The 26,195-nt window shown below is 38.6% G+C and overlaps 1 protein-coding gene across 5 annotated transcripts in view; it reads right to left on the bottom strand.

The window, feature by feature from the left end:
* Positions 1 to 26,195, bottom strand: part of ANK3 (ankyrin 3) — a 331,543-nt gene that overhangs the window by 101,949 nt on the left and 203,399 nt on the right. For 2 of the 5 annotated variants that reach the window (XM_057505892.1, XM_036895053.2), the window contains 4 exons: positions 22,935 to 23,007; positions 22,710 to 22,772; positions 5,104 to 5,227; positions 133 to 235 (listed from right to left, as the gene is read on the bottom strand). In XM_057505892.1, coding sequence (XP_057361875.1) covers positions 133 to 235; positions 5,104 to 5,227; positions 22,710 to 22,772; positions 22,935 to 23,007 — 363 coding nt within the window. Of the gene's footprint in view, positions 1 to 132; positions 236 to 5,103; positions 5,228 to 6,505; positions 7,484 to 12,061; positions 12,116 to 22,709; positions 22,773 to 22,934; positions 23,008 to 26,195 lie in introns of those variants that run through there. The other 3 variants (XM_057505891.1, XM_036895049.2, XM_036895055.2) reach the window with 3 other exon arrangements.

Here is a 26,195-nt window from a genome sequence, read left to right on the forward strand (position 1 = left end):
AAGGGCTACGGTTTATGGGGCTTACGGTACAACTTCTTTTTTTCTCAACTGGCAGTACAAGAAGATTTACAAATGCAAAATCAAACAAATGCAAGTTTGACAACTGAGGAGTATTTTAAAAAGAATACATACCTGCTCTTTAGATGGCACAAGGAGTTCCTCGATCATCATGCTGTCCCGGGCGTAGGAGCTTCTGTTCAAGGTGTAAGACCTATCCGAACTGAAGGAGCGGAGGCTGTTGTATTTACAGTTAACCATTCAAGAGTGGTGAATGATGATGAGATGAACAAAAGAAAATTAATGCATGCAACTTTAAGAACAGGCAATATGGCTAAAAATACCAACAAAAGTTGTTTTCAAGAACGTATCATCAAAAATAAAATCCCTTATATTTGAGGAGATCTCTTAAGCTTAGACAATCTCATGATCTGGTTTCATTTAAAATTTAGGCCAATTGGTGTTAAATCTGTGAGAAGATGAAATGCATGAAAGCTATGTATGTTTTGGTATGACAGCTGAACCAATGTAACAATTGTGAAGAACCAGAGACTCCAGATAATTTGATAATTTGAGAGATTTTCCTATGGTAAGACCTTATGTTAAGAGTCTCCTCTCTTTCTGGTCCTTGTCTGACTAGCTTACACTATCAAACAGAATTATGTGTGTGCTATAAATGGGTCTGTTATAGTCTTTGGGAACTAGATATGGGTTTGACCTACTGAGAGCTCTGGTTATAGTTGCCACTCGTGGGAAACATGAGCAAGGAAGTAGTGTTATGAGTGCAGCTTACATGATCTTTGCCACCTTTCTTGGCTTGAAAAATTCAAATTCCATGTGTCCTTTTGTCCTTCCTTGCTCTTTCTAGCCTCTCCCAAATCCTCTACAGAGACCCTGAAGTTCCCAGACTATAAGCCTCCTGAAGCGCCACTCACCACACTGACCTCTCAACTAAAAACCTATAGGGTGTCCAGGGGTAGGCTAAATGGGTTCAAGGGGTCCAAAGGTACAAACCTTCAGTTATAAAATAAACTGTAATGTACAGCATAGTGACTGTAGTTAATAATACTGGATCGCATATTTGGAAGTTGCTAAGAGAGTTACAAGTTCTTATCACAGGAAAAAATATTTGTAACTGTGTGGTGATGGTCGCTAGATTTATTGTGATGATTTTGCAGTATATAGATATATTGGATCGTTATATTAAATACTTGAAACTAATATAATATGTCAATTATGTCTCAAAAAAATAAACCCAATAGAGTAAGGGACCCTGGGAACCCTGCAAGCACCCACGAGGGACTGTGGATGATCCGAGCCTTGGCAGGCTGCCTTGTGATCACGCCTCCAAGGACACAGAGGACGGGGGCTTGTGAGGAGCTGCTTCGGGGCCATCCCCTCTGCCAGGGCCAGCTGTCCTACAGCGGCTTGGCTTGGCCCCCTGTTTCAAAGGAGGCTTCCTACTCCATCCTCCTTGGACAAGAACTGCAGAACGTGAAACATCATCACTGCAGTCTAGACTGGGCTCCACAGTGGTGGGGCAGCCCACGAGTGTGGTAGATGGGTCCTTCTGTTTTGTGTCATTTTTTGGGGGGAGGGTGGGTTGTGGGGGACAAGGACCATGGAAAGTTAGCACCTGCCATTACATAGGGTAAAATAATAAACTGTGAACTAAAAGTAGCTGCTAGAATTCAGCAGCATCAGACTTTGGCTTTGTGTGTGCTGGACAGAGAAGAGGGCAAAGAAGAGGGAAATCAGGAGTATTTTTTACTTTGCCCCAGTTTCTCTTCCCCAGTGCCTACTGAAGATGACTCAACAGTGGGAACTTTTATACCAAGATACAGAGGCCCCTGAATCACAGGTGTTATTCTCAGCCCCTACACACATGGGCAGGAATGCTCTCTAGAGGGTGGCTTTCACCAGAATCTCAGAGGCATCTATGAACCCAAAAAGACCATTCTACAGTCATTATTAGTGTATTCAGCAAATATTTACTTAGTATTATGAGCAAGGCACAATATTAGAGACTAGATATAGAAACAGAAAGAAAGAAAAAGGAAGCATGTGCCTGCACAGAGGAGCATACCTAGTAAGCCACATGTCTCTCACCCTTGCACAGTCAGGCCTTCCACACCCAATTATAGGATCCAGAACTCTTGCTTTTTTCCCCTCCTGTCTCGGCTGCAACCATTGTTTTCTCTTACTCCTGTTTCCAGCCTCTTACCTTCTCTCAAATGCAACATAAGCTTATTGTGTCCTAAAAACAGCAATTCTCTTTCTACTCTGCCCAACAGAACTTTTCGTAATGATGGACATATTCTAAATCTGCACTGTCCAATTTAGTGGCCACTGGCCACATGTGGCTACTGAGGACCTGAAATGAGGCTACTGTGACTAAAGAACTGAATTTAAGTTTACTTAATTTTAACCCATTTTAAATAGTCTTACATGGCTAGGGGCTATACTATTAGTGCCACTTCTAAGCTTCTGTAGCAAGGTTCCATTTTGCCCAATTGATTTGAGAGGCACTGGGAACTTCCGCTCTTTCCCTGGACATTTGTTTCTTTAAATTATGGCTTGTATGGTATACGTTAACATCAGTAGTACATGAGAACAGTTCTACTGTATATGTGAACAAAGACTTAAAAGTTTAAAAGAATTATTACATATTTATTTTAACTTGTTTTTAAATATATCTAAGATTTGCTGATATTTTTTTAAACATTCTTTTTTATTTTAACTTTTACATGAATGCCAACTAAAGAACAGAGCCTAGAATTGGGAGCTCTTAATGGAAAAGCCTAAAGATGTCTTCATTTTACATAATGTTTAAAGTTCCTACTCCTGTTCATTCCAGACCAACTTAAACTCAACAGATGGAGCCCATTAGCTCCATCAAGCTTCATTCTGAATCTTTAATCCATTGAAGTACTTTTGGCTACTAAAATTAGAGATTATTTGCATGGGGGTGTGGAAAGCATTTGATTGTTTTTAACTACGGTCAACTATATTATTTGTAGCCATCACTATACCCTAAGTGTTCAATACAGGAAGTGTTACACATGCCTCATTATACTAACGTATATTAATGCAACTACCACAACTCAAATAAAACAGCAACCAGAAAACAGCCTTCAAGTCAAGACTTTTTCTTTAAACCCATGAGATTTCTCTAGTTACTTCATGCACTATACAAACTTTGTTAAGGGAAAGAAATTCCTTAAGTATTCAGTCAATTTTTTGCATAAGTAAATTCTTATACATTTAGTTACTTGGTAATTTTCTCAGAATCACAAAACTTGATTTTCTACAGCCAAGCAGAAAAAAAAAAAAAAAGGCGCAATGCAGCACACAACACACAGTCCAATGCTTTAGAAAACAAAAATGAGAAAATGAGTCACGAAAGGGCAGAGAAACACTGCAAAAGTGCCGTAATTCTTACCTGATCTTGGGACTATTTTAAGTATTTTTAGGGAAAAACAGGAGAAGTGGAAAGCAACAAGATCAGACGGGGAAAAAAGAAAAAGATGTTATGGTTGAATGAGTTACACATTTAATGTATTCCTTTTTAAATGTTACACTCAGAATATTATATCTGTGATACTCTACCAGAGCTTTAAAAAAATACATTGGCTTGACAGATTTTAAAAGTATTTGCCTCTGAGCATAACATGAGTTGCCAATGTTAAAAAAATGAGTTACATATAATAGCAGCAGACAATACTGGTGCAGTCAAACCCAGAAGTGTGAAAGCTTAGCACTGCCTTGGAAAAAAAAAATGATACGAGACAATATGCTGGTTTCATCTCTCACTGGATATCTGTCAGTTGCTAAGAGTTTTCTATATATAAATGACTGAGTCACAAAATGCATCTTTTATATATTATCTGAGGAAGAGAATCAGCTCATTATTGGTTTACAAAAGCCATTAAGTCTCTACACAAAATTTTTTAGATCCTTTAAGATTCTGTATATATTCAGCTGTAACTAGTTGCTCTGTAATTACTTGAATATTACATATTTTTAAAAGTTATTTTCCTTTTCTTAAGGACACCTGCTACAGTAAGATCTTTAAAACCTTTTATAAATGCATTCATAACACAAACATTCTTCTGAGTTGCATGAGATTCCCAATACTATTAAAAAAAAGACCAGCATGAAGAAAAATCGATTCAGTATCTAAACTGGCCACATCAAGGACACTGAGAACAACTCCCAGGTTTACTTTGTGGGAAGTGCCATTCACTATTAAACAACAAAACTTTTTACAACAGATTCTTAAACTATAGGAAAATGTCCCCAGGGCTCTGGCTTAGAAGGTTTAATTATTAGCTTTAAAATAACTGACTGTCAGCAAACATGCTGTTAATCCAACCAGGGTAAAGAAGTTCCCAAATTCTGGACAAGGTCCTGTTTCTTTCAATCAGTGTCAGATAAGTTCGAACGAAGGTTTTCCACACATTAAAGTTTTAAGCAACGGGTTAGGCCTGAATTTGCTATCATTCCTGCATGTGTCTTTTTTTTTTTTACTGTTTATTACACTCCTAACATGACCCTTGTAAACAAACTTCTGGCATAGTTTTAGAAGAGATACTCAAACACTTGGTAGACAATTTTAATAAATAATATGTAATTATTTTTACACGAGTGCTCTCTTTTAAGTCTCAATCATGAATTAGTCTTCCAGCAAGAGAGAACAGTGAATAATCAACACAAATATTTCTAATTTACTGGAAAATAAGATCTTTCATTCAATATAGAACAAATTTAATTTTGAAACATGCAACCCAGATTGGTTCTCCCAGTTTTGCCAGTGAACTCTTTTGCTACTATGCTTGAAGCATGACTACTTGGAAAGGAGCATGACTTCAAGGTGGGAAAAGAAGAACAGACGATTAATACTTCCAATCACATAAAATTAAGGACTGAAAACCACGAGAGACAATAGTGGAGCATGTACACTGGAGATGAGAACATTTCACCAAATTCACATCCTCATTCCCAGAGCACACTTGGGGATAATGTGAACGATGAAAACGATTTTGGTTTATGACAAATCATGGTTGCTTGAAATGAACTATGAAAAAACAGCAACAGTAAAAATACCTGGCAGAACGAGCCCCAAGACTGAAGCCCATATAGCCTTCTGCAGGCAGAGAATCATCGCCCAGCTCCTTAAGGTCCTGTGGCCCAAGATATTTGTCAGTGTCCCCGGTCATTGCGTCTTCACCTGTGGAGGTACAGAGCACGCCCAAATCAGAAGCTTCCCTTTTGAAAAGGTGTCCCTCGTGGAGAAAACCACTCCTCTGGTCATCAGCAAATCACCCATTTTCTCATATTCATCTTCCCCTAGTCTCCTGGATAAGGTTTAGAAGTTAATAGTATAGGCAGAGGTTAGTTCATAATTTGAAGGGGGAATTTAGTAGAGGAGCTCCAAGTGTTAAATACCAATGTTAAGAAATGAAAACATTTCCCCATCTCCTTCCTCCCCTACAAGCCCTGGCTGAGTAGAAAGGTGGATCTTTTGTGTCACTCAGTTTTCCTGACCTCACCAGGATGAGGGCAGCTTGTTTGAATGGACATGGGCTACAAAATAAAAGCCACCTCTTCGTTACTGTTCTGGAAATTTTACGTGGGGGAAGGGAAGAGATTTTTTGTTTAATGGTCTCACACACAGGATTTCAGTTTGGAGCTTATGTAAAAAACTAGCAAAAAATTTAACCTGAACTCTGCTTGACTGGGGAACCTTGAAACACAACAGTTTTGAACTATTTCTAAGCCTATCAAATTAACAACTAAGTGCAGCTGCCCCCGCCCCCCCCCCCCCATCCCTGCTCAAACCCACTTTGGAAATGAGCTTTACCTTCTACAGAGATCAAATGAGGTCAGCAGTTTGGAAGGACTATAAATTGCTCTTTACCCATCAATACAGAGTTAATTATGTAAAATACTTTTACTAGCTACATATGTATAACATGACCTCACATGGAAAAACCACATTCCAAAAGTGACAGGGCAGGTTTCTTAGCTGCCTTTTGCCCTCTGGGATGTTTCCCATCGTTCTCAAAATGTAGCGCAGACTGTGGAAAAGTTCCTTTTGCAAACAGGCAAACTTGTCTCCTTTTCATCACTCTCGTTCTCTTTCTGGACACAAGCTCGTCTGGCCGAGAGATATTTCAAAAGTGTGTATGTTATGTTTTCTCAAAGGTAAGTGATTCATCCACTCCAGCTATATTTTCCAATTCCTTCATTCAGTACCATTTATAATTTCCATTCATTTAAACACAGGAAACCACAAGACCTCAACTTTTAAACTACCAATCAAGTCTAAAAATACACTGTCAACTACTGTTTTTGCAAATGTAAAAACTAAACAGATTAACTGTTTACAGCTACCCAGTACCAAGAGATTATTTTAAGTAACTATTTACAGCTGGGCTATTTGCACATTCACTGCCTGTGAAACAAAAACAGCACACACCAAGTATAACTTAAGGAAAGATCTTACTCTGTGGGACAGCCATTTCCAGCAGGCGGGGCTGATCAAATATTTTCCTGATGTTTCCAGGAATTCCTTAAGCAGTGATTTAGCAACTACCTCCAAATCAGCCCAAACACGCCAATCCCTGGGTGGTATCCACCTCTTCACCACCACCGCCAAGCTCCTCTCAGCATCTCTGGCTCCTCGCAGGCGGCTGGGGAGTCACACATCTTTTTCTACTCATCAAGGACCTTCAATATTTCGGACCAAAAAAAAGAAGGGTACACAAACTGACGACACTTGAGATGAAGATCCTTTTGATCACTCCGCAGACATCCTTTTAAAACTCCTTCTGATTGGATTGAAAACTCTTCTGACAGCCTCTAGCAGGACCGAATGGTGACAGAAATGCAAGCCCTTGAATTATTTGTATGTAAATATCGGGGCTGCTCCAGTGTAGACTTTCGGTAACCTGATACCAGGGCCCGGCGCCCACCCGGGTAACTCAGCCGGCCTTAAATCTAGGGAGAGCAAGAGGGCGAGGAGCTGCGCATATTTAGGAGGCACTTCTTCTCCAGCAGGAATGAAGAAACGGCCAGCGCAGGTAGAGAAAAAACAGGAGGAGAAAACAAAGAAGTGGCCAAGGCGGGGAGTGGCAGGAGCTCCAGGCAAACTTTCAACTTTGTTCTCTGCTGGGAACACGGGAGCCTCGGTTATTTATGGTCCCTGTCAGGTGGAAGGAGGGGGGAAAGGAGTGAGCGAGGGCCTGCCCTAGAGCTGAGGTTGTGAAACTGTGGGGCAGAGGGAAGCCGCAGGGATTCTGACTCTCCAAGAAGCGCTGGAGAATACTCAGACCTCTGCTGCTTTTTATTAAGGGTTGTTGGAGGAAAGAAGAAGTGAGACCAGCTGACAAAGGCGAGGGGATGTCTGTTTCGTTTTGGGGACAAGTTCTTTCAGGCCTTTAACACACTCCGAGGACCTGGTTCTCCCGCCTTCTGAGGTCCCTGGAGAGAGAGCAGGCGAGGGGCGCTGGGGCTGGGGGGGAGCGCCTGCCCCCCAGGGGAGAGGCCGACTGGGCTGGGGCTCTGTCACTTTGCTGTCACACTGTTTCCCTCTCTGGGGCTCCCAACCTCTCTTCTCCCTGATCCACCCTGTGTATATTGGCAGAGGAGGAAAAACTAGTGAGACTCCTGCATCCTCCATCTGGTTACGCTGGGGGGGCAATTGCAATTGCTTTTTTCTCAGAATAGCCAGAGAATAAGGCTAGAAAGTAAGTAAAGGGTTTTGAAACTGTTCTGCTGAAGTGGTGTGAGGCACTCTTTCAGGATGGTGCATCTCTCTCTTCGAGTGTTACCTAAATACACAGAATTTGAATCTGTAGAACTGATAAAGTGGGACAAAGATTTGTTTTTCCTGGATAAATGTGTAAATAAGTGAATAAATAAACGATTCATTTCATATTAAGATGATATGATGCCTGGTGCTTTAATTTGACCAGCAGGCCATAATCAACATTGTAAACATGCAGACATAGACAGGGAGCCATTTATAATGCTTTGTACATATTAAAAAATATTCCCAAGCAAAACAGTGATTTCCAACTCTGTAAAGAATGGAAGGGGAGGTCATGGTTAAAATGGAGAAAATACCTGAACCTTAACCTGTTTTCCGTACCTGCACTTAAATTCCAGATTACTGAGCAAAGCCTTACTCAATGACGGTTGTCACTCAAACTTTCTTGGCAGGACTGCACTGAGAAGGTTCCTTCTGACATCTTGGTCAGCCTCTCTCTGGCCACTGCTCTTGACATGCATCCTACCCTTCTGTTATACAGAATTGTTTCTGTTCCTAGAATTCCTGAAACTCCTTAGACTTTGAACCATTACACAGGGTGCACTCTCCTGATGAAACCTTTACCCCTCTTCTTCACCCGAGTGATTTCTCCAATCTGACTCTCTCCAGGACTCCTCCCAGCTTGGACTCACTGTCTTGTTAGGTGTCCCTCACATGAGCTTCCCTTATCTGAGTGAATTGCCAGTAAAAACATCTGCTTAGTTTCTCCCGCTGGATAGTGAGATGCCCTAGATTAGGAACCAATTTTTTTCTGGACCTGGCCTATTGTAAGTGCCCCATAAATACTTTTGGGATTCATGATTGCTTTAACTAAGGGAGAAGGTGGTGGTGTGCTTTTCCTCCTACCTACATGCCACAGCAACTTAGCACTCTTTTGGCATGTCAAGCCTGATGACTGGTATACAGCAAAAAGCCAATAAAATTAAGTTTCTATTCTTTGCTCATCCTTCTTAGACTTAAGAAATGGTAACTATGAAACCAAAAGAATCTTGGAGTTGGGATGGGAGTGGGAGCTGTCAATACATTTAGCCAAAGACTAATAAAAACAGCCTTATGACATTAAATAATTAGGCATTTACCACTTCAGAATGGTCAAAACACTTCTTAAAAGGCACAGAATTTAGAAATAAAAGCAACGGTACTATTCTAATGCAGTTTTTGCAAAGTAGGTACTCTGGATTCAAATCCAAGCTTCATCTTCTACTGATTAGGTGACCTTTGGAACAACGTTTACTCTGAGTCACAATTTAAACGTCTACGAAACTGGGATAGTAACTCTGCCTCTATCCTAAGATCTCTTTGGGGTAATTAAATGAAATAATGCACAACGTAAGGGCTCAATTAGCACTAACTGTTATTTTTAGTCTGTAACACAACTTTCAGTGCCCCAAAATAAACTCATATAGTTAGCATTTAAATTTGTTACTACTGATACTTGCAAGAGCAAAAATGCAACCACAGTGGCATGTCCCTGCTCTCTCTGGCCTAAGCCAGAGCCTGGTTCAGCACTCGACAAATATTTGCTGATTGAATGAATGAACAATAATAAGAAAACTCATTTTCCTTTCAATAAGCAAAATATTCTGTAATTATTGTATAGCACATCACACTGCTGTTAGGTGAATTATACTGAGTGACTTGTGAACTGCCTTTAAACCATTCTATAATCCAAAAAGATCTGATTAGTAGAAGCTTCTGACCAACAGGTACAAATGTGTGTAAGCCAATAAAGGAAATTCTATGAATCACAACACTCATACAACATCAGATATATTAAGTCAAAAAAATGTATAAACATATATATATAACCAAGAACCACAAATTTTCACTTCCTAAGAAGTACTTGTGTGGGTTTATGTTTCCTAGTATTTCACACAGTCGCTTAACAGTTGTATTATAGGTAAACTTGACTATTTTCTGGCAAAGAGGGTGTGGTATCTAGTGTTTAAATATGTTGTTGCTGCCCTTTCCAGTGAACCACATTTCCTTGTATTCATGGCCCAATGTACTACCCTTATTTGAATCTGGGTGGCTCAATTTTTGAACAATAAAATACAGGGGAAGTGATTTTGCATGATTTTTGAGTTTGATTTTAAAGAAACTTTGCTGTTTCTGCCTAAGTCTCTTTGGAACACTTGTTTCGGGGAAGCCAATTCCACTGTTAAGAAATTTCACTACCATGAGACCACCAGGCTGTAAAGAAAGTCCAGGTAGAAATACGGAGAGGTGGCATGGAAAGAGTAAGAATCCTAGTCAGTCCTTGGCTGTTCCAGCCATTCTAGAGGAGGCAACAGACCTTTGAATGAAGAGCTACAAGGAACATCCTGACATGTTACTTCTGCCTCCACTGCCATCTGACTGTAATCTCATGAAAGAGCTCAAGAACTCCGCTGAGCCCAGTTAACTCACAGCCATGGGAGATGATGGCAATAAATTACACCACTGAGTTCAGAAGTGGGTATAATAAGAAAGGAATGAAAAAGGACAAGGTTCAAAGGTAAGTCAAAGAGGTCACACACTGGATGCCTAATGCATCCCAAATAAATTAGAGTTAGTTCCATAGTGCATTATATGATTAGTATAGACAAAAGTCCAGTAGAAGAACACTGGTTAATGCCACTAGAAGAGGCCTCATCTATTTAGTATTGACTTTATGCCTTTCAAAATAATGAGTACTGATGTACTGATGTTATTATTGTTAACCCATTACTGACAATAAAATACCAGAGACTGGAAAAGTTTACAGGACAACACAATACACCCCAAATCTACCTTGATCCCATCACTAACTAAATAGTAAAAGCCATTCAGAGGCATTTCACTTAATTTCCCAACTATTCCCTCTTCTTAGTCCTCCTATCATGCCTAAGTTAGGAGAAGAGGTTTCCTGTACCACAATCAACCTTTCAAAGATCTATACACTTCGTCTACCAGGAAATAATACAAACTAGAATCAGGAATAAAGGAGAGAAAGACAGAGAACATATTACATGATTATCAGGACTATGGTTGGTCAAAAAGGTGTGCCTTCATTCTTTTTTAGATTCTAAGTCAAGGGTCCATGTCAGTGCATGGTGGAATATACCTGAACCAACTTTCTTGCAACCTTACATTATGCCCACTAATAATTCTTCTTATGCTGAATAAAGGAAACAGTTCTTGGCCTAATATTTAAAAGTGTTTTCATGTGTAATTTTTCTAATCGTCTCCCCCTTTAGGCCATAATCAAGGAATACTTTTGTTGCTTTTCCAGGAGTTGAGAGCTGTTTTCCCATCTGGCTGGAGACCAGAATCATAAAGAAAGTTCCTTAAGGTAACTATGCCATATTATATTGTCAGAAAATTTGCCCAGAGTGCTTAATTCCTCTGCTGTGAAATGCAGAATCTCCCCAAGTTATGTATTTTATAACATTATAAAGCTGAAATTAACAAAACACCTCCAGGTGAATTAATGGAAACCCTCCAAATTACACAGGATTTTACAAAAAAGAAAAACTAGATTAGAAAGAATAAAGAGGAACAGATTTCACATTAGTGATTTATTAGGAGTTGGTTTCTTAATAGAACTCAGCAAATCATCTTACAGACAAGCAGTGAATGATCAGAATTTAGAAGAATTAAATTAACTGTGCTTGTTCTGAAAAAAGTGAAATTTTTTGATTATCACACAGCAGAGAGGAAGTGAAAACCTTCAACCATTTATAGCTTACATTATAGACTAGTAGAATGAGATCACATCATTATAATCAATACTAGTATTTATTGAGCATTTACTATGTTCTAGGCACTGTTCGGTGCTTTATAAGTATTACTTGATGTAATTCTCACAATTACCTAATTCTCAGTTACCTAATGGCAGTATTGATAATAATGTTAAAAAACAGAATTGTTATCTCCATTTCAAGATAAAAGAAAACCCAGTTCACAGTGGTAAATAAGCCAGCATCACTTAGAATATGGGAAAAACTGGATTCAAAATCAGTAGACTTGACTACAGAACCCTACTTTTAACTACTGCAATATGCTGTGTTACCGAAAAAATATTTCAAGAAATTGGGAACCAAAATGTAAACTGATGACAGGGATTCTTGTCTGTTTTGTTCCATGTCCACTGTCCAGAACAGCACCTGGCACATAGCAGCTGCTCAATCAATGTGTGCAAGAAAGTCCAGTGATTGCCTTTGGAGATGGCTGTTACATTATGAAGTGAGGAAAGGGAGGGAAACTTACTTTTCACTGTAAACTCTTGTACTTTGGAAATTTTATACCATGTGCATCTATCACCTATTCAAAAAATGAATAAAATTAACAAAATAAAACAAAAACAAAGCAAAACACAGGGACTGAGATAACTCACATAAGCTGCGTGTTCCATACCCCAGAACAGGTATTTTGGCATACTCAGGTCTGCCAGGCAGATATTACGATGTATATTTGCACCAACAAACATCCAGAAAATATGGAAAGGAAACTCAATACTCCACAGTATTCGACCCTACTTCCCGCTTAAGAAATGGGACAGAAGAAATGAAATAACAAAGCAGGAAGAAGGAGACGCACATTTTTAATTTGGTACTTCTGGCAGCTCCCCAATGTTCCAAAAAAGTTATTCTCAACCTATAGGATGTAGTTGAATCTCCTGAAAATTTGCATTTTTAACAAGTTCCCAAATGACTCTGATGCTGTTGGTTCAGGGACCACACTTTGATGACCAAGGGTTTAAAGAATCCTTGCTAATCAAGGTCAGTTACCTAATGGCAGTATCGATTCTACAGAACTAAATACCTATTTTCCTGGAGAGAATTACTTGAATAATTAAAATACCAGCTTCAGCAACTGAATTCAATGAATCAAGAGCAATGTAGGACCTTGTTAAAATGCAGACACTGATTCCAGAGGTCTAGGGTAGACCCTGGGATTCTGCGTGTGTAACAGCTCCCAGGTGGCTGCAAACCACACTTTGAGTAGCGAGACAGTAGGGCACTGGGTTAGGACCTCTGTTATGATTAAAGCTAACCATTGCCTTTGAGGCATTTAGTTTCCAAAGAGGTTAAGACCAGGACACAAACAGAAATACTGCACTACTAACTCCTGCTTGCTACAATTTATTTAGTGCCTCATATGTGCTAGACATTGCACTAACTGAGCACATCTCATTTAATCCTCAACCCTATGAAGCTGGTACTATTATTTCCCTAATACAGATGAAGAAACAGATTCAGAGAGGTTCTGTTTTCAAAACTCATACATTAGTTAGTGGTCGAGTCTGGATTAGAACCCACAAAGTCAGGTTGCAGAATCCAAACTTTTAACCATGGTGCTATAGTGACAAAAGATGTGCTAGAGAATTTACAAAGTATCCTAAAAACTCAAAAGAAAGCAAAGGAGCTAAGCAACTCCCTGTTGAGTCATTAATACCTTTAGAGATGAGACAGATCAAACAGCTTATTTTGTTTTTTTGAAGGTCCAAAAAAGGGACATACAAATGCTGAGAACCTTGAAAATATATTCCATCAATTCAAAACTTTATACAAAAGATACATATTTTCCCTAATAGACAATAAATTTTAGACAATAAGTTTTTATCATGGAGAATCCAAGTGACTGTATGTGCTCAGATGTCTTTTTCCTCAATCCCCAGTGTTTTCATTCTCAGAAAAGTAAGGAAACAAGAGCAGAAAGGAATAGGAGTATGGTAGTGTGAGGACCCCATCCACACAAACTTTACTTTTTAAAGTCTTATTCTCTCCTAGGATTACACAATAAATCATGGGAAAAAGTTACTTCAATTCTAGATCTGCATATATTTCACCTATCATTTTGCAGTTTGGAGCAAGAGCGTGTATCAAGCCAGGTTCCCTGTGAATATCCTGAGAGGCTGATGAGAGGCAGTGACGTGGTGATGTGTCTACCTCAAGGGGTTCATGCGTGTAGTACAGCATTCCTGTGTCCAGCTGGGGGACCAGGGTGGCGCTCATGACTTCACTATCTTCTGGGATAGTTGGAGGCTCAGAGAGAGGCTGAGAGTCCCAACATCAAGAGGAAGAATGGAGGGAACTAGCTCTCTCCCAGCCCTGTGCTCTCCATGGGCCCTGCAGGCAGGAAGCAGCAGATGCTGGGCCTGAACTTATAACCCTCTGTTTTCCTGCATTTCCTGGTGGTAGTGGTTGTTCTTGCAAAAAATGAGTTTTAGAATATAATATTTTCTTGCTTTCCTTCTGAAGAGAATAATAGGACGAGTCGAGAAAATGGTTAGATGTACAATGTATGAAATAGGTGGTTTTCGGAAGGCTAAAGAAGTATGCATAGTTTTAAGGGATTCATGCCCCTCTGGTGGGAGGGCCATTGCTGTGTTCTTTCTTCCTTCCTCTAGGTCTAGGTGCTCATAAGATCCTTGCTTCATAAGGGGCCAAAAAAGGAATCAGGCTTGAATGGTAACCACCAACAAGAACAAGTTGCTGTTACCCCACAGAACAAAAGACTCTTTCTGCTCAGGCTGATTTTTTTTTAAAGAGAACAAAGTCAATTTGATTCTTTACTCATGTGTACATTATTCTGTTCTTCATGATTGGAGGTGCTTCTTTTTAAAAACTGGATAGCAGTTTACTGCTCCTTAATTCAGGCTACATATAGTTTCTAAAGTAACCATGTATGACTCGGTGTTGGACCTTTTCCAGATGCAGCAATGAAAAACATCCCCTGTGATCTCAGTTGGGTTAATAAACAAACCCATCTCAGAAAGGAAATGAATTCCATGTCTTTCCTGTAAAAGGTAGAAAAACACAACACTGAGACAGACACTATAACTTTTTCATGTTTTTATCAATCTCCTTAATCCTAACCCAGAAATTACCCTTAAATCATCTAAGTAAGATTGAATATTACACTGACTTGGTCAAATAAACACCTAGGACTAACAGAATGCAGGTAGAAAGGAGTACAAGGTTACTTACACTGTTCGCATTATCTAAAATCTATGGCACATATAAAGACTAGACAATGAAAAAATTACTACCCCTGTGAAATCAGGTAGTAAAATATTGGTTCTTAGATAAATCAGGTAGCTCAACGCAAGGTGGCAGTGCCATGCCAACTGGTTCTATTCATTCTTTTGTACCTATTCATCTAGCCTCATCCCCATTTCCAGATCTCATTAGTCTGGGCTCTTCATTACTTAGGTGTAAAAGGACTGAGTGTACTAAACAGAAGCAGGCTCGCTGCACTTGGACCGTGTATACTTGGTGGGTGGGATCTGACCTTTTCCTCCTTCCTTCTCTCCAACACCTTTCCTTGTGCAGGGCCAAAAAAACACCCGCCTGTTGGTTTGCTCTGTATTTCCCACCTCTGCCTAAAAGATGTGTACACACCAGGTGAAGACAGGCAGAGCCTGTGCCAGTTCACTCTCACCGTCCTCCTCGTCCAGGTGGTCAGCCCACCCTTCCCATCTGTGTCTTCCCTGGCTCTCTGCCCACCCAATGTCCACCTGTTCTCCATGCTGACACTGCACTTTCCTCCTCGTGTATAAGGGTCCCAGTGTGTGGAGGGGGAGGCTAAGGTGCTCAGATTAGGACCCACTTCCACATGAAGCAGGTCAGACTTTCTAGGTAGATGGGCAGGGACTAATTTGGGGATGAGGGAGCATATTCAAAATTACAACATGTTTTAGTAAAATGAAAAAGCAGCCTATTGCCCTTAGTCAATAGGCATGCTTATCACTCTGGGCCATCTCTTAAAGCAATCCCTGTTCCCATTCCTTCACAGGCCACTCCAGCTACTCGCTCTACCACAGCTGGGGAAAACAAAAAGCAAACCCCCCGCCTCCCCACTACATCTGAGCTACTCTATTCTGTGTCTACAGCCATGAGGCCATGGGGTCCCACACTGCCTGGCCCATCTGCCTGGGCCTTTCCCGGGAAGTTCTCAGGGGCCTCCGCTAGAACCTCTTCTGGTTTGCGTCCTCCACCGCTCACTTGCTCGCCAGATCCTTTGGCATTTCTCTTCCTCTTTGAATGTCACAGTGCCCAGAGCTTTCTAAAACTGCTTCTCTTCCTCGCCCTTCCCGGGTCCTCATCCAGGGCTCCTGCGACTCCCCTGCTTTGCTGTTTCTGACACTTTCACCAGAAAGTTTTCTGAACTTGCAACACTTGTTTCCAGTGTCTATACTTCTAGCCCTTCCAAAACTGTCCACTTGTCCACATTGTATCTATTAAACTGTTTCCTCTGGAGGCCTTTTTTTGAATTTCCTTGTCATTTTTACCTCTCACAGAGGAGAAAGTTGGAGCAAAAAACTAAATTCAAATTCCAATTTCCTTGGCTCTGAGAACCTAACCAGATGTCTTAAACTCTTTGAGCTCAGATTCCTTAATGCAAATTAGGACTAATAATACTTTATGGAGTGTGAAATTAGGACTAAGTATAAATTAGGAATGATAGTAATAGTAATGCTCTCAGCTACTTTGAGAAAAGTAAGCAAGCTGGGGTACCTTGTAACTAACATTTATTGAGATCTTTGGGCTAAATCCTTTATACATGATCTCTTTTAAAACTTACAATAACCCAACAGTTGTGAGACAGTTTTCTAAATTACCATGTACCATTGATGCTAGAGTAGAGGTTAAGGTCAGAGAGCTGACAAAATGGCCCTGCACTGACTTCTAGTGTTTATTTCAACTTTTTGGGGGTATCTGTATTAGAGGTGGTGGTTTTTTTAGCATGAAATGTAGCAACCATGCAGATGAATACATAAAATGCAAATGCACATTTTAACAAATGATTCTAAAATAAACATCATCTAGGTTAAGAACTAGATCAGCACCTCAGAAGCTCCCCCCTCCCCCCCATGCCCCCACCATCCTAACCACAGCCTCTGCTTCCCTCCTCATGGTAATCACTTTCTTTTTGATACTCTTTTCTTTGCTTTTAAAAAAAATAGCTCTATATCTAATTTTATAAATCCTAGTGTAACTCTTTGGTGAATTCTGTTGTCTTTGCATAACGTGCAACAACAGCTACTGTAATGCTAGGTCTCCACCCTACAGAAACACATGCATGTGAGTACCAGGAGCCAGACATAAGAAGGTTCCTAGGAGCTTTGTTCGCAAGAGCCCCAGATCAGAAACAAGCCATATCTCTATCAGCAGAATGGATAACTTAATTACGGTACAGGCATACAATGGAATATTATATAGAAATGAAAATTAATGCATTACAGTTATATGCAACAACTTGAAGGAATCTTAAAAATATATAAGCTTTGGAAGGTTTTAAAGTGGAGAAAGGAATGAACACGATCCAGTTTGTACTTTTTAATAGATTGCCAAGGATGCTGTGCAGAAAGCTGAGTCTATGGGGGAAGAGAAGTGGAGATGTGTGAAGAGGCTCCTGCAGTATGCTGGTGGGTGGGATTAGGCTGGTGGCAGTGGGGATGTGGAGAAGAGAGAAGTAAGATGTATTCTGGAAGAGGAGCTGACATGACTTGTTGATGGAGAGGATATGAGTGGTAAGAAAAGGGAGATCACATTTGGTGACCAGTTTTGGCTTGGGTGATTTACTGAGATGGAGAAGGGTGGGAAGAGACTGTTTTGGAGGGGTTTTAGGGCATGACAAGTTAATATATCTGGAGGACTTAAATGGAGACATGGCAGAGTAAGTGGACAGTATGAGTGAAAATCTCCAGACAATTCCAATTCCAAAGATAGGATACCGAAGATAGCACAGGCTCTGTTGTAGAATAAAGTTCCTCTATTACAGCCCACAGATGTTTTTCTTTAGCTGGAAATTCTTTTAAATTCATTAACTATTCCTTAAGATGTAGACACACCTTGGGAGAGTCAGGATAAAGCTGTTTATTATTCAGTACATAGCCTAGGCCTGCCTCAGTGAGATGGGGTTTAATGGAAGGAAAAGGGAGCACGGCAGGCAAATTTTCTCTATCCTTCCTGTTCTCAGAAATTTGTCAAACTGTCTTTCCTTGAGTCTCCCTCCACTTGAATGCAACTGTCCAAACATGCACTGAAGATCTGCTGTGTGCCAGGCAGTGTACTAGGATCTGGGCATATAACAGAGAATAATATTTGGTCTCTGCTTCTGGTATTTCATTTTGACTTTAGTGCTGAGAGTAGCATGCAATTATGTAGTATCTATTTGAAAGATTAATTGTAAGCAGACAAATGTCAGGCAAAGGCCAAATATTATTATTTTAACAGGTATTTGTAAAATAGTAAAATTTCAGGTGAAGAACGACTCCTGAGTAACAACCATGGCCACCTGGGGCAAGCTATTTCTCTAAGGCTTCCTCAGATCTACAAAGCTAAAAACATAATAGTCTTTATTTACCAGGATGAGGAGATTAGGACAGCAGGAGAGTAATTTGGTGAGAAGAGGTCCTTAGAGGCATTTGCCCAGTGGTTTTCTTGATATTCAGCTTTATGTTTCTCATAGTAATTTCTTCTACTTTTTCTGAGTTTCAGATTGTGCAAAATCAAATTCTGCTTATCCACTCCTAATTGAGAATACTCAAGATATGTTTACTACAACTATTTGCTTGTAATTCTTAAAACCTATTCTAAATTATGTTCACATTTACTTTACTTGAATTAGCACCTTTGGCTGCATATTTCTTTTGCCAAGATGGTCTGAGGAAGGTATATTATTTCTACTGTAGTCTTACCAAGGTCTTTAAAAAATAATATTACCTTGTGATAATTTCTAAGAGTATGATTTGTTCCCTTTCCTAAGCACATATTTTTTAGAAGCTTAAAAAAATACATTCTTTGGTTCTTTATATAAGGAAACAGATCATGTTAGGGTAGCAATAAAAGACATAAGCTAAAACCACAGACTGCCAGCTTTTGCCTTCTTGTCCGGCTCTGCGCCTACCCTGGTTGGGGAAGCCCCTCCACATGCATCTGGGCTGTGCTTCCTCATCAACACAGTGGAGAACATGGGCTACATGATGCTGACCTGCCCTTTCCATTCTTCGAAATCTGTGGATTTTAATTTGCTGTGACTTCCAAAGGGCACTGGATTTGGCACACTGGTGAGCTGAGCAGGACTCTCGTCATCCCTTACATCTCTGTAATATCTGATGAAATTTTATTGCTTCATTTTATCTCAAATCTGTATCTATCTGATAATCATGTGTCCTTCTGCCACATGTGTCCTTAGCCTCTTTTTTTCTTTTAATATTTAATGTCTGCATTTGAACCTGAAAGAGATTTTACAGCCCTATGAAAATGGTAAGTGGCTGAGAATTAAATAATTCTTCCTAGCAAGGGTTTGCCTCATCCGGTTGTGTCATAAACCTGTCCTATTTCACAGAGCTGCCCTTTTGGTTTTTACTCTCCATGCCTTAATTCCATTTCTCATTATGTCCCATCTATACTTATTTAAATCTTTTACTATAACCCAACCCACTAGAACTCTGCAAGCTAAAATAGCATGTTATAGAATTCTTAAAATTTACAAAATACTTTCTGTAGGAATTTGAACTTAAAAATCAGCATTGAACCAGTCAACTGTGAAATCTCCTGGAAGAGGGACCCCAACCAGAAGACACCTTGAATCTTAATCTCTATTTTCTTCTTTATTTCTTTCTTTCCCTCTTCTTCTATCTTTTCTTTCTCTCTCTTTCTTCCTTCCCTCCCTCTTCTTTTCTTCCTTTTTAATTACAAACTGAACTGTAAAATATTAAGAATCTAACTGGCACTAGAATCAATGTTAAGTTTGTATATATATTCATTTTACATGTATGCAATTTATTTTCTGGTTAAGAAGGCAGAGCACCAAGATACTTATGAAATCAGCTCTGCTTACCCCTTACCTGTATAATGTGTGGGCTTAAAAGCTGCCTAGGTAAGGCTGCTTTACCTCCTTTCATTCTGCATTGCTTTGCTGATTCTTTGACCTTTGCTCTACTCTGTAACTTGGCTCCATTGCTCCCATGGGTCCTTAATTGATATAGCACTGTCTACATTTGCTTTCCTTACATTTTTTGTGAGGAAGTAATCCAAGCATTCTTCCACCTATACTGATTTCTTATAGTGGACCAAAGAAGGAGGTGAAAGCAAAGAAGAAAAAGGAAAAGAGAAAGATGGGGAAGGAAAAGAGAGGCCACTCTTGGCATTGCTCTCTTAATATTTACTTGATTTTCATAATTTAAGATTATATTTTCCTATATTCAAACTCATTCTTCTTTTCTTGAGAAAAACTAACAGCATTTTTTTGCTTATTATTTTTATTTGCTTTTAAAAGCTGCTGATATCCTTGGCAGTGCAATAATCTCTTACCAGTTCTTGTTAAGACAGATATTCAAAACATCCTTGTGTTTCGTGGAAATAAACATTTGCCATTATTTCATGGAAATAAACAGTTTTATTGTCCATTGGGGCTTACTAAAACAGCAGCACCAAATTCAACTAAAGTAGCAAAAGCTTGGGCAAGACTATCAGGCAAATGAGTCAGAAGTAAAAACTATCATTAAAGTTGCAGGGGGCCTTTTAGAATTAAAATTTCAAAATGATTTGCTTTGGGATTTGGAGTAATATAGAAATGCTAGTTTATGCAGCAGAGAATCATGCAAATACGTGGTAGGGCAATGAGGCTTTTTATGAGAGCTCACATAACCAAAATTTAGGGACAAATTAAGTGGGCTTCATAACCTCAAAAATATCTTGATCTTTTAACAGATTTTTAATGTCTTCCATGGACAAGCAACAGCCCGGCAACATTCAGCTTTGATCAGACTATACCTGGACTTCTGTGTTCAGTTCTGGTCACCTCAATCTGAGGTGGATATGGGCACACTGAGATGAGCATAGGAGCCAGCAGTGACGGCGAGGGAACAGTGGTGATCATATAGCTCGAGATTTTAAAAAACATGAAGAAGAAAAATGAAGGTGTTTTTAAAGATCAGAGGATTGTCACATGAAGAGGCAGATTTTGTTCTAAATATTGCCAACTGTATCAGAGCTTTAATTAATGAAAAGAAGACTGAATCAGTGAAAAGGACACTCAATAAAATAAAGAATTTTTAAGGTCATCGCAGTTCATGATGGAATAGGCAGTCTGGGAATTCCCATCATTTGGACAAAGGGCCTCCCATCAGCAGAGGATTTTACAGAGGCAACTCCTGCACCAGATGGCTGTTGTTCACACTGAGTGGCCTTTAAGCAACCCCTTCTGACATTAAAGTCTACAACATTATGAGATCAAACGCCACGCGATTCCAAAAGCCCATGAGCACACCCACAAAGCAAGGGCCAAAGAGTCTAGAGAAAGATGGGTAAAATGAGAATTAAGTTTGCTGTTTAATTTCAAATTCCCAATCTGAGATAAATCTAAAGGACATGATTGTCATTTCTAGTTAAACAGCTAGATAAATTATTTTCAAATGAAGGGATTCAAAATTTCTCCTGTTTTAAAATTATTTTTCAAAGTATTGGTTTGGTTATTTGGTGACTACATATATAAGGCTGTTACACAGTCCATTCAAACTTGGCCTCTCATCTGTGCTGCAGTTTTTGGACATTTTGTTAAAAACTAGCATAGTTTTAGGTCTGTGAGTGTTTATTATATTTCACAATAATTTCATTTGAAAAATGTACTATTGATATGTTTTGTGTTTGTATACATCTATGTGAGAACATCACTTTTCTTTTACCTTCTACACAAAGAAATTGGTCTGAAAATGTTGCATAAGAAGGCATTGAAATGTAGTATGACAGTAAGGCATGTTATTCTTAAAATCCTAGAGATGAGACAAATATCCAATCAGAGACAGGACAGAGGTAAACATATAGCTGATGTTTTAGAAGAAAAGAAAGAAAAATGAGTAAAAGTTTTTAACATTTATCAAAACAACGAGACAGGTGCTTAAAGAATCTAGCTCTTCCTGGTATGCAGTCCTCAGCCACAAGACCCTTACATTAGGGACCTGAATTAATTTTAAAAAATTAAAGTGACTGGATCAGATATGCTTTTTTACTATGTAGGTTTGCAATGAAATTTGTGCAAATCAAAGAAGGAACCAATAATTAAAATAGGGAAGATTGCCTAAAAGTAGACAAAGACTAGCAGCACTAAGACTGATCCAAGTGGAAAATACTACATGAGAAATGGTAAAGGAGGGGGAAATAAGATAGAATGTGGTTCTAGAGAGACCAATGATGCATGAAAGAAATAATTATAAATACTATTGTAAGTAAAATTTCACTATTTCAGTAAAACTCCAAAATTTGCCATCTTTATGGTATTTATGCACTATGAAAATGCTAGCTTTCCAATAAATCTTTGAAAAATGTCATTCTTTAATATATCTGTCTGTCATGACATGGTCAAATGCACTGATTTTTAAGTAGGGCAGAAAATAAACACTTTGTTTTAAGCACATGAAATATAGCTACAATCATTTCTATTTTGAACTCTTATGAAATCAATATTGAAAATTCATATTTTGAAAGCAGTTTTCTTCAGGTTGAGTTTTCATTTTTCAGGTTCAAAACTACAAAGCTTAGAGTAAATTTTAGAATGTGCATTTAATACCTTATCTGTAAGGCTATCTTCTCTTATTTATTTAAAAAAATACTTCAGCTATAAACATTAATCCAATTTTCCTTTCTACAAATGTAAACAATAAAAACATAATCCAGATAATTAGTGACACTTGTATTTTCAAGTTGGAAAATAGGTTCAAGGAGGAGGATTCAAAGAGGTGAAAAGAAGACGGTATTACCAGATACATGTTATTTAAATGATACATCAATTAATAATTGCAAGATAAAATGAAAAGTTAGTAATTCAAGGAAGTGTTACATTTCAAAGATAAGAAATAGAAGATAAAGCTGGTAAAGTTTTCACCACAATAAAAATTCACAAATACCTTCTTCCACATCTGAGATATATTCGCCATCACTGAGCATTTCTGGGGCATTGGCTTTACGAACTGCATGATTTAAGTGAACAATGTGAGTGTATGAAAAATGCATACTCTTGATACTACAACAGAACATATCAATGTTTCTAAAAACATGTTTGCAATGAACTTTCTTTAGGAAACAAATACACAGTCACTCAATTACTATGAATTCAAAGCACGTTTTCATACCTTCATCATCGGACATATCAAGAACTTCATTCATTGTTTCTGGAACATTCATTTTGTGCTTCTCAATGATAGTCTAGTAAAAAAAAAACCAGGCATTTTAGTGTAAGCATACTGCACATTTTAATGAGACTATTAATTTCTTTCTAAATTAATCACTTGGCTTATTGTGGGACTTCTGTGTTGAAGACCCTTAAGTTCCCACATACAAAATGATATCAAAATTGTAGCTCTAATGTCCTTACCATGTACACAGCACAGAATGAATACAAGATGAAAGAATTTCAGCAGCAAAGCACACCAGCTTAAGATATTTTGGTCCCTCATAAGGCTTTTTCAAAGGAAAAGGGAGATACTGCTTCTCCTAGTCCACTGGTATATTTTTTCATGGTCTGATGATCCTGCCACCCCATCCCATCAAAAGTTGTGGCTAAAGATGAGCCACATGAATGGAAGAACTGTTTTCATTGCTTGTGTCAAGCCAGCCACTAATTTGTCTTCCCCTCCAATGTGTACATTTGAATTCCCAGAATAAATCAAAACATTAAGACAGCATAAATTCTGTAATTGTTAAAAGTATGTGTGTGAAAAAAGAATTTTAGAGATCATGCATTTGCAACATCATTTTAACCACAACATTTAAAGCATGGTATATCACAAAGGCCTTACTGAATCTCACCTGCTCTTTCACCTATATTGACTCTATCTGTCCCAAAGACACTGATGGCATTATTTGTTAGAAAAAATTAATGACTTAATGTTTTAGTTTTAAAATGTGTTCTCTTTTAATCCAAAGCATATGAAAGGTTAATGGTACAAAGTAAGATACACATTTAAATAAGCCAATTGAAAACAAGCTAGGCTCTTAAAACTAAGATACAGCACAAACTCATTGTTTCTCAGGGACAATATTTGGTAAATGTGATTTACATCCCCTGTCCTCAATTCTTGTGTTGTAATAAAGCATTATTTGGTATCCCTTCCAGCATGTAGTAATGCAATTGAATATTAAGAAAAATTTTTGTATTTTATATTAGAACAGATTTAGATTTACAGAAAAATTGTGAGTATAGTATAGCATGCTCACCAAGTTTCCCCTATACACAAATTACATTTACATTAATTATATACCTAATATAGTTACACTTACATTGGTATGGCATATTTGTCATAATTAATGAACCAATATTGATAAATTATTATTAATTAAAGTCTATATTTTATTTCGATTTCCTTAGTTTTTACTGAATGTTTTCTGTTCTAGGACCCAATCCAGGATACCATATTATCTTTAGTTGTCAGGCCTCCTTAGCCTTCTAGGGCTGCGACAGTTTCTCAGACTCCCCTTGTTTTTTAGTGTCCTTGACAGCTTTTAGGTGAGCTGGCCAGGTATTTTTCAGGAAGATCCCAAACTTGGGATTTGTCTCACATTTTTCTCAAGATTATACTGGGGTTGTATGTTTCCAGGAGGAAGACCACAGAGGCCAAGTTCTTTTGCATAACATTTTATCAATGGTACATACTATCACCATAATTTACCAGCACTGATGTTAAGCTTGGTCACCTGGGTGAGGCAGCTTTCTCCATTGTAAAGTTCCTCCAGTTCCCCCCACTTCCAGACTGCTCCCTTTGGAGGGAAGTCAGTATACTCAGCTCACACTTCTGGAGTGAGGAATTATGTTCTACCTCCTTGAGGCTGAAGTATTCCATAAATAATCTGGAATTCTTTTGCCTGAGAAATCTGTGTCATTGTTCCTATTTATTCAGTCATTTCTCTATATCCGTATGGATGCATGGATATTTATCTTATACTTTGCCTTATATTCTAATACTATTTTATTTCATTTATTCCAACCAGTCCAGATTTGGCCATTGGGAACTCTGTTGATTACTGTGTCCCTTTGGCAAATTCCTATTATTCTGTGTATGCATGGTTTTTTATTTACTTATTTGGTGAGGGGGAACTTTCTTGCTTTTTGGCACTACAAGATGTCCCAGGCTCATCCTGTATGTCTCCTGCCCCAGTTCTAGATTCAGCCATTTCTCCAAGAAGTCTTGGCTCCCTTTATTAGACAATGGATTAGAAACCAGTATCTGAGTGACAGATGTGCTCTGCTCATCACTGCTGGGGGAATTAAATATTTTAAACAGTGCAATCTAAATAGCTTAATTCATATCTATTGAATATCAGCTTCCAACTCTGATGTGATTGTAATGTCATGAACAAAAGTATCTTTCTCAGAATTGCCACATCACATATATACATAAGGAAGACACAGTCTTCTTTTTAGGGTTTTTGTAAAACAACTGTCTGACATACAGAGACAACGGCTGCTGGGGCTTTTGTAACTGTCCATGCAAAGATCCACCTGTGGTGGAGGCTGTGCTGTTTACTTAGCTTGAAATCAAGGCCTCCACCCTGAATTGTATCATCCTCATCTAAGCCAGAGAACATGGAACTGCTAAAGCAGAGCTGACAAGGTGGTGTCTCAGCTTGAAATAAAGTCCCAAATACCACAGTTCTGGGCAAGTCTTAGGGACCCTGAGGGACTCTTTTCTAATCAACGTGAGTACTTCATTTGGTGGAAGTCTCATTTACTTCACTTGGCAAACTGGACCTTTCCTGTTAGCATGAGCCCTGATTTCTCTGTCTAGTAGAAAGTCACCTGACCGAGTCAGCAATGACACTGAGAATGAAATGGCATGATCCCTGTACATATTCTATCTTTTATGCGGAACAGGAGCCTTAAAACCCTGGTCTCTCAGTAGATCTGAGGCTGTAACTTTACTTTCTCTGTCTGTAATCTTATTTTCTCCCAGAGCTTTTTTGATATCAAAGAAACATTTTGAATTTTCCTAAAAGGTGACAAAGTTGTTCACATTCAAACAAGTAAGATTTATATTTTGAACTAATATACAAGTTTCAATTCTCTAACTTGAAACAAAAGCTTTACATATTTATTACAGTGAATTCAAATCCTTCATAGCATTGTGACCCTTGACCATTGTTTTAATACCTTGTGCTTCTCCCTCTGCTTCCCATCCCCGAGTGAGCTACATGGGGTAGCTATAAAATTAATGTTAATGAACATTGTTTTAACCCTTTTCTCGAGAAAATAGATTTTAAGATAATGAAATGGTCAAGAGGTATATGAAAGCAATATGTGGGAATTTATCTCTATACAAACTATACCTTGAAGTTAGAAACGTGCTCTGTTGATAACCATTGCTCTAGTCCATTAAAGCTACTGTCTTTTGCAAATT

This window comes from Manis pentadactyla, chromosome 8, assembly GCF_030020395.1.
Source record: "Manis pentadactyla isolate mManPen7 chromosome 8, mManPen7.hap1, whole genome shotgun sequence".
Taxonomy (NCBI): domain Eukaryota; kingdom Metazoa; phylum Chordata; class Mammalia; order Pholidota; family Manidae; genus Manis; species Manis pentadactyla.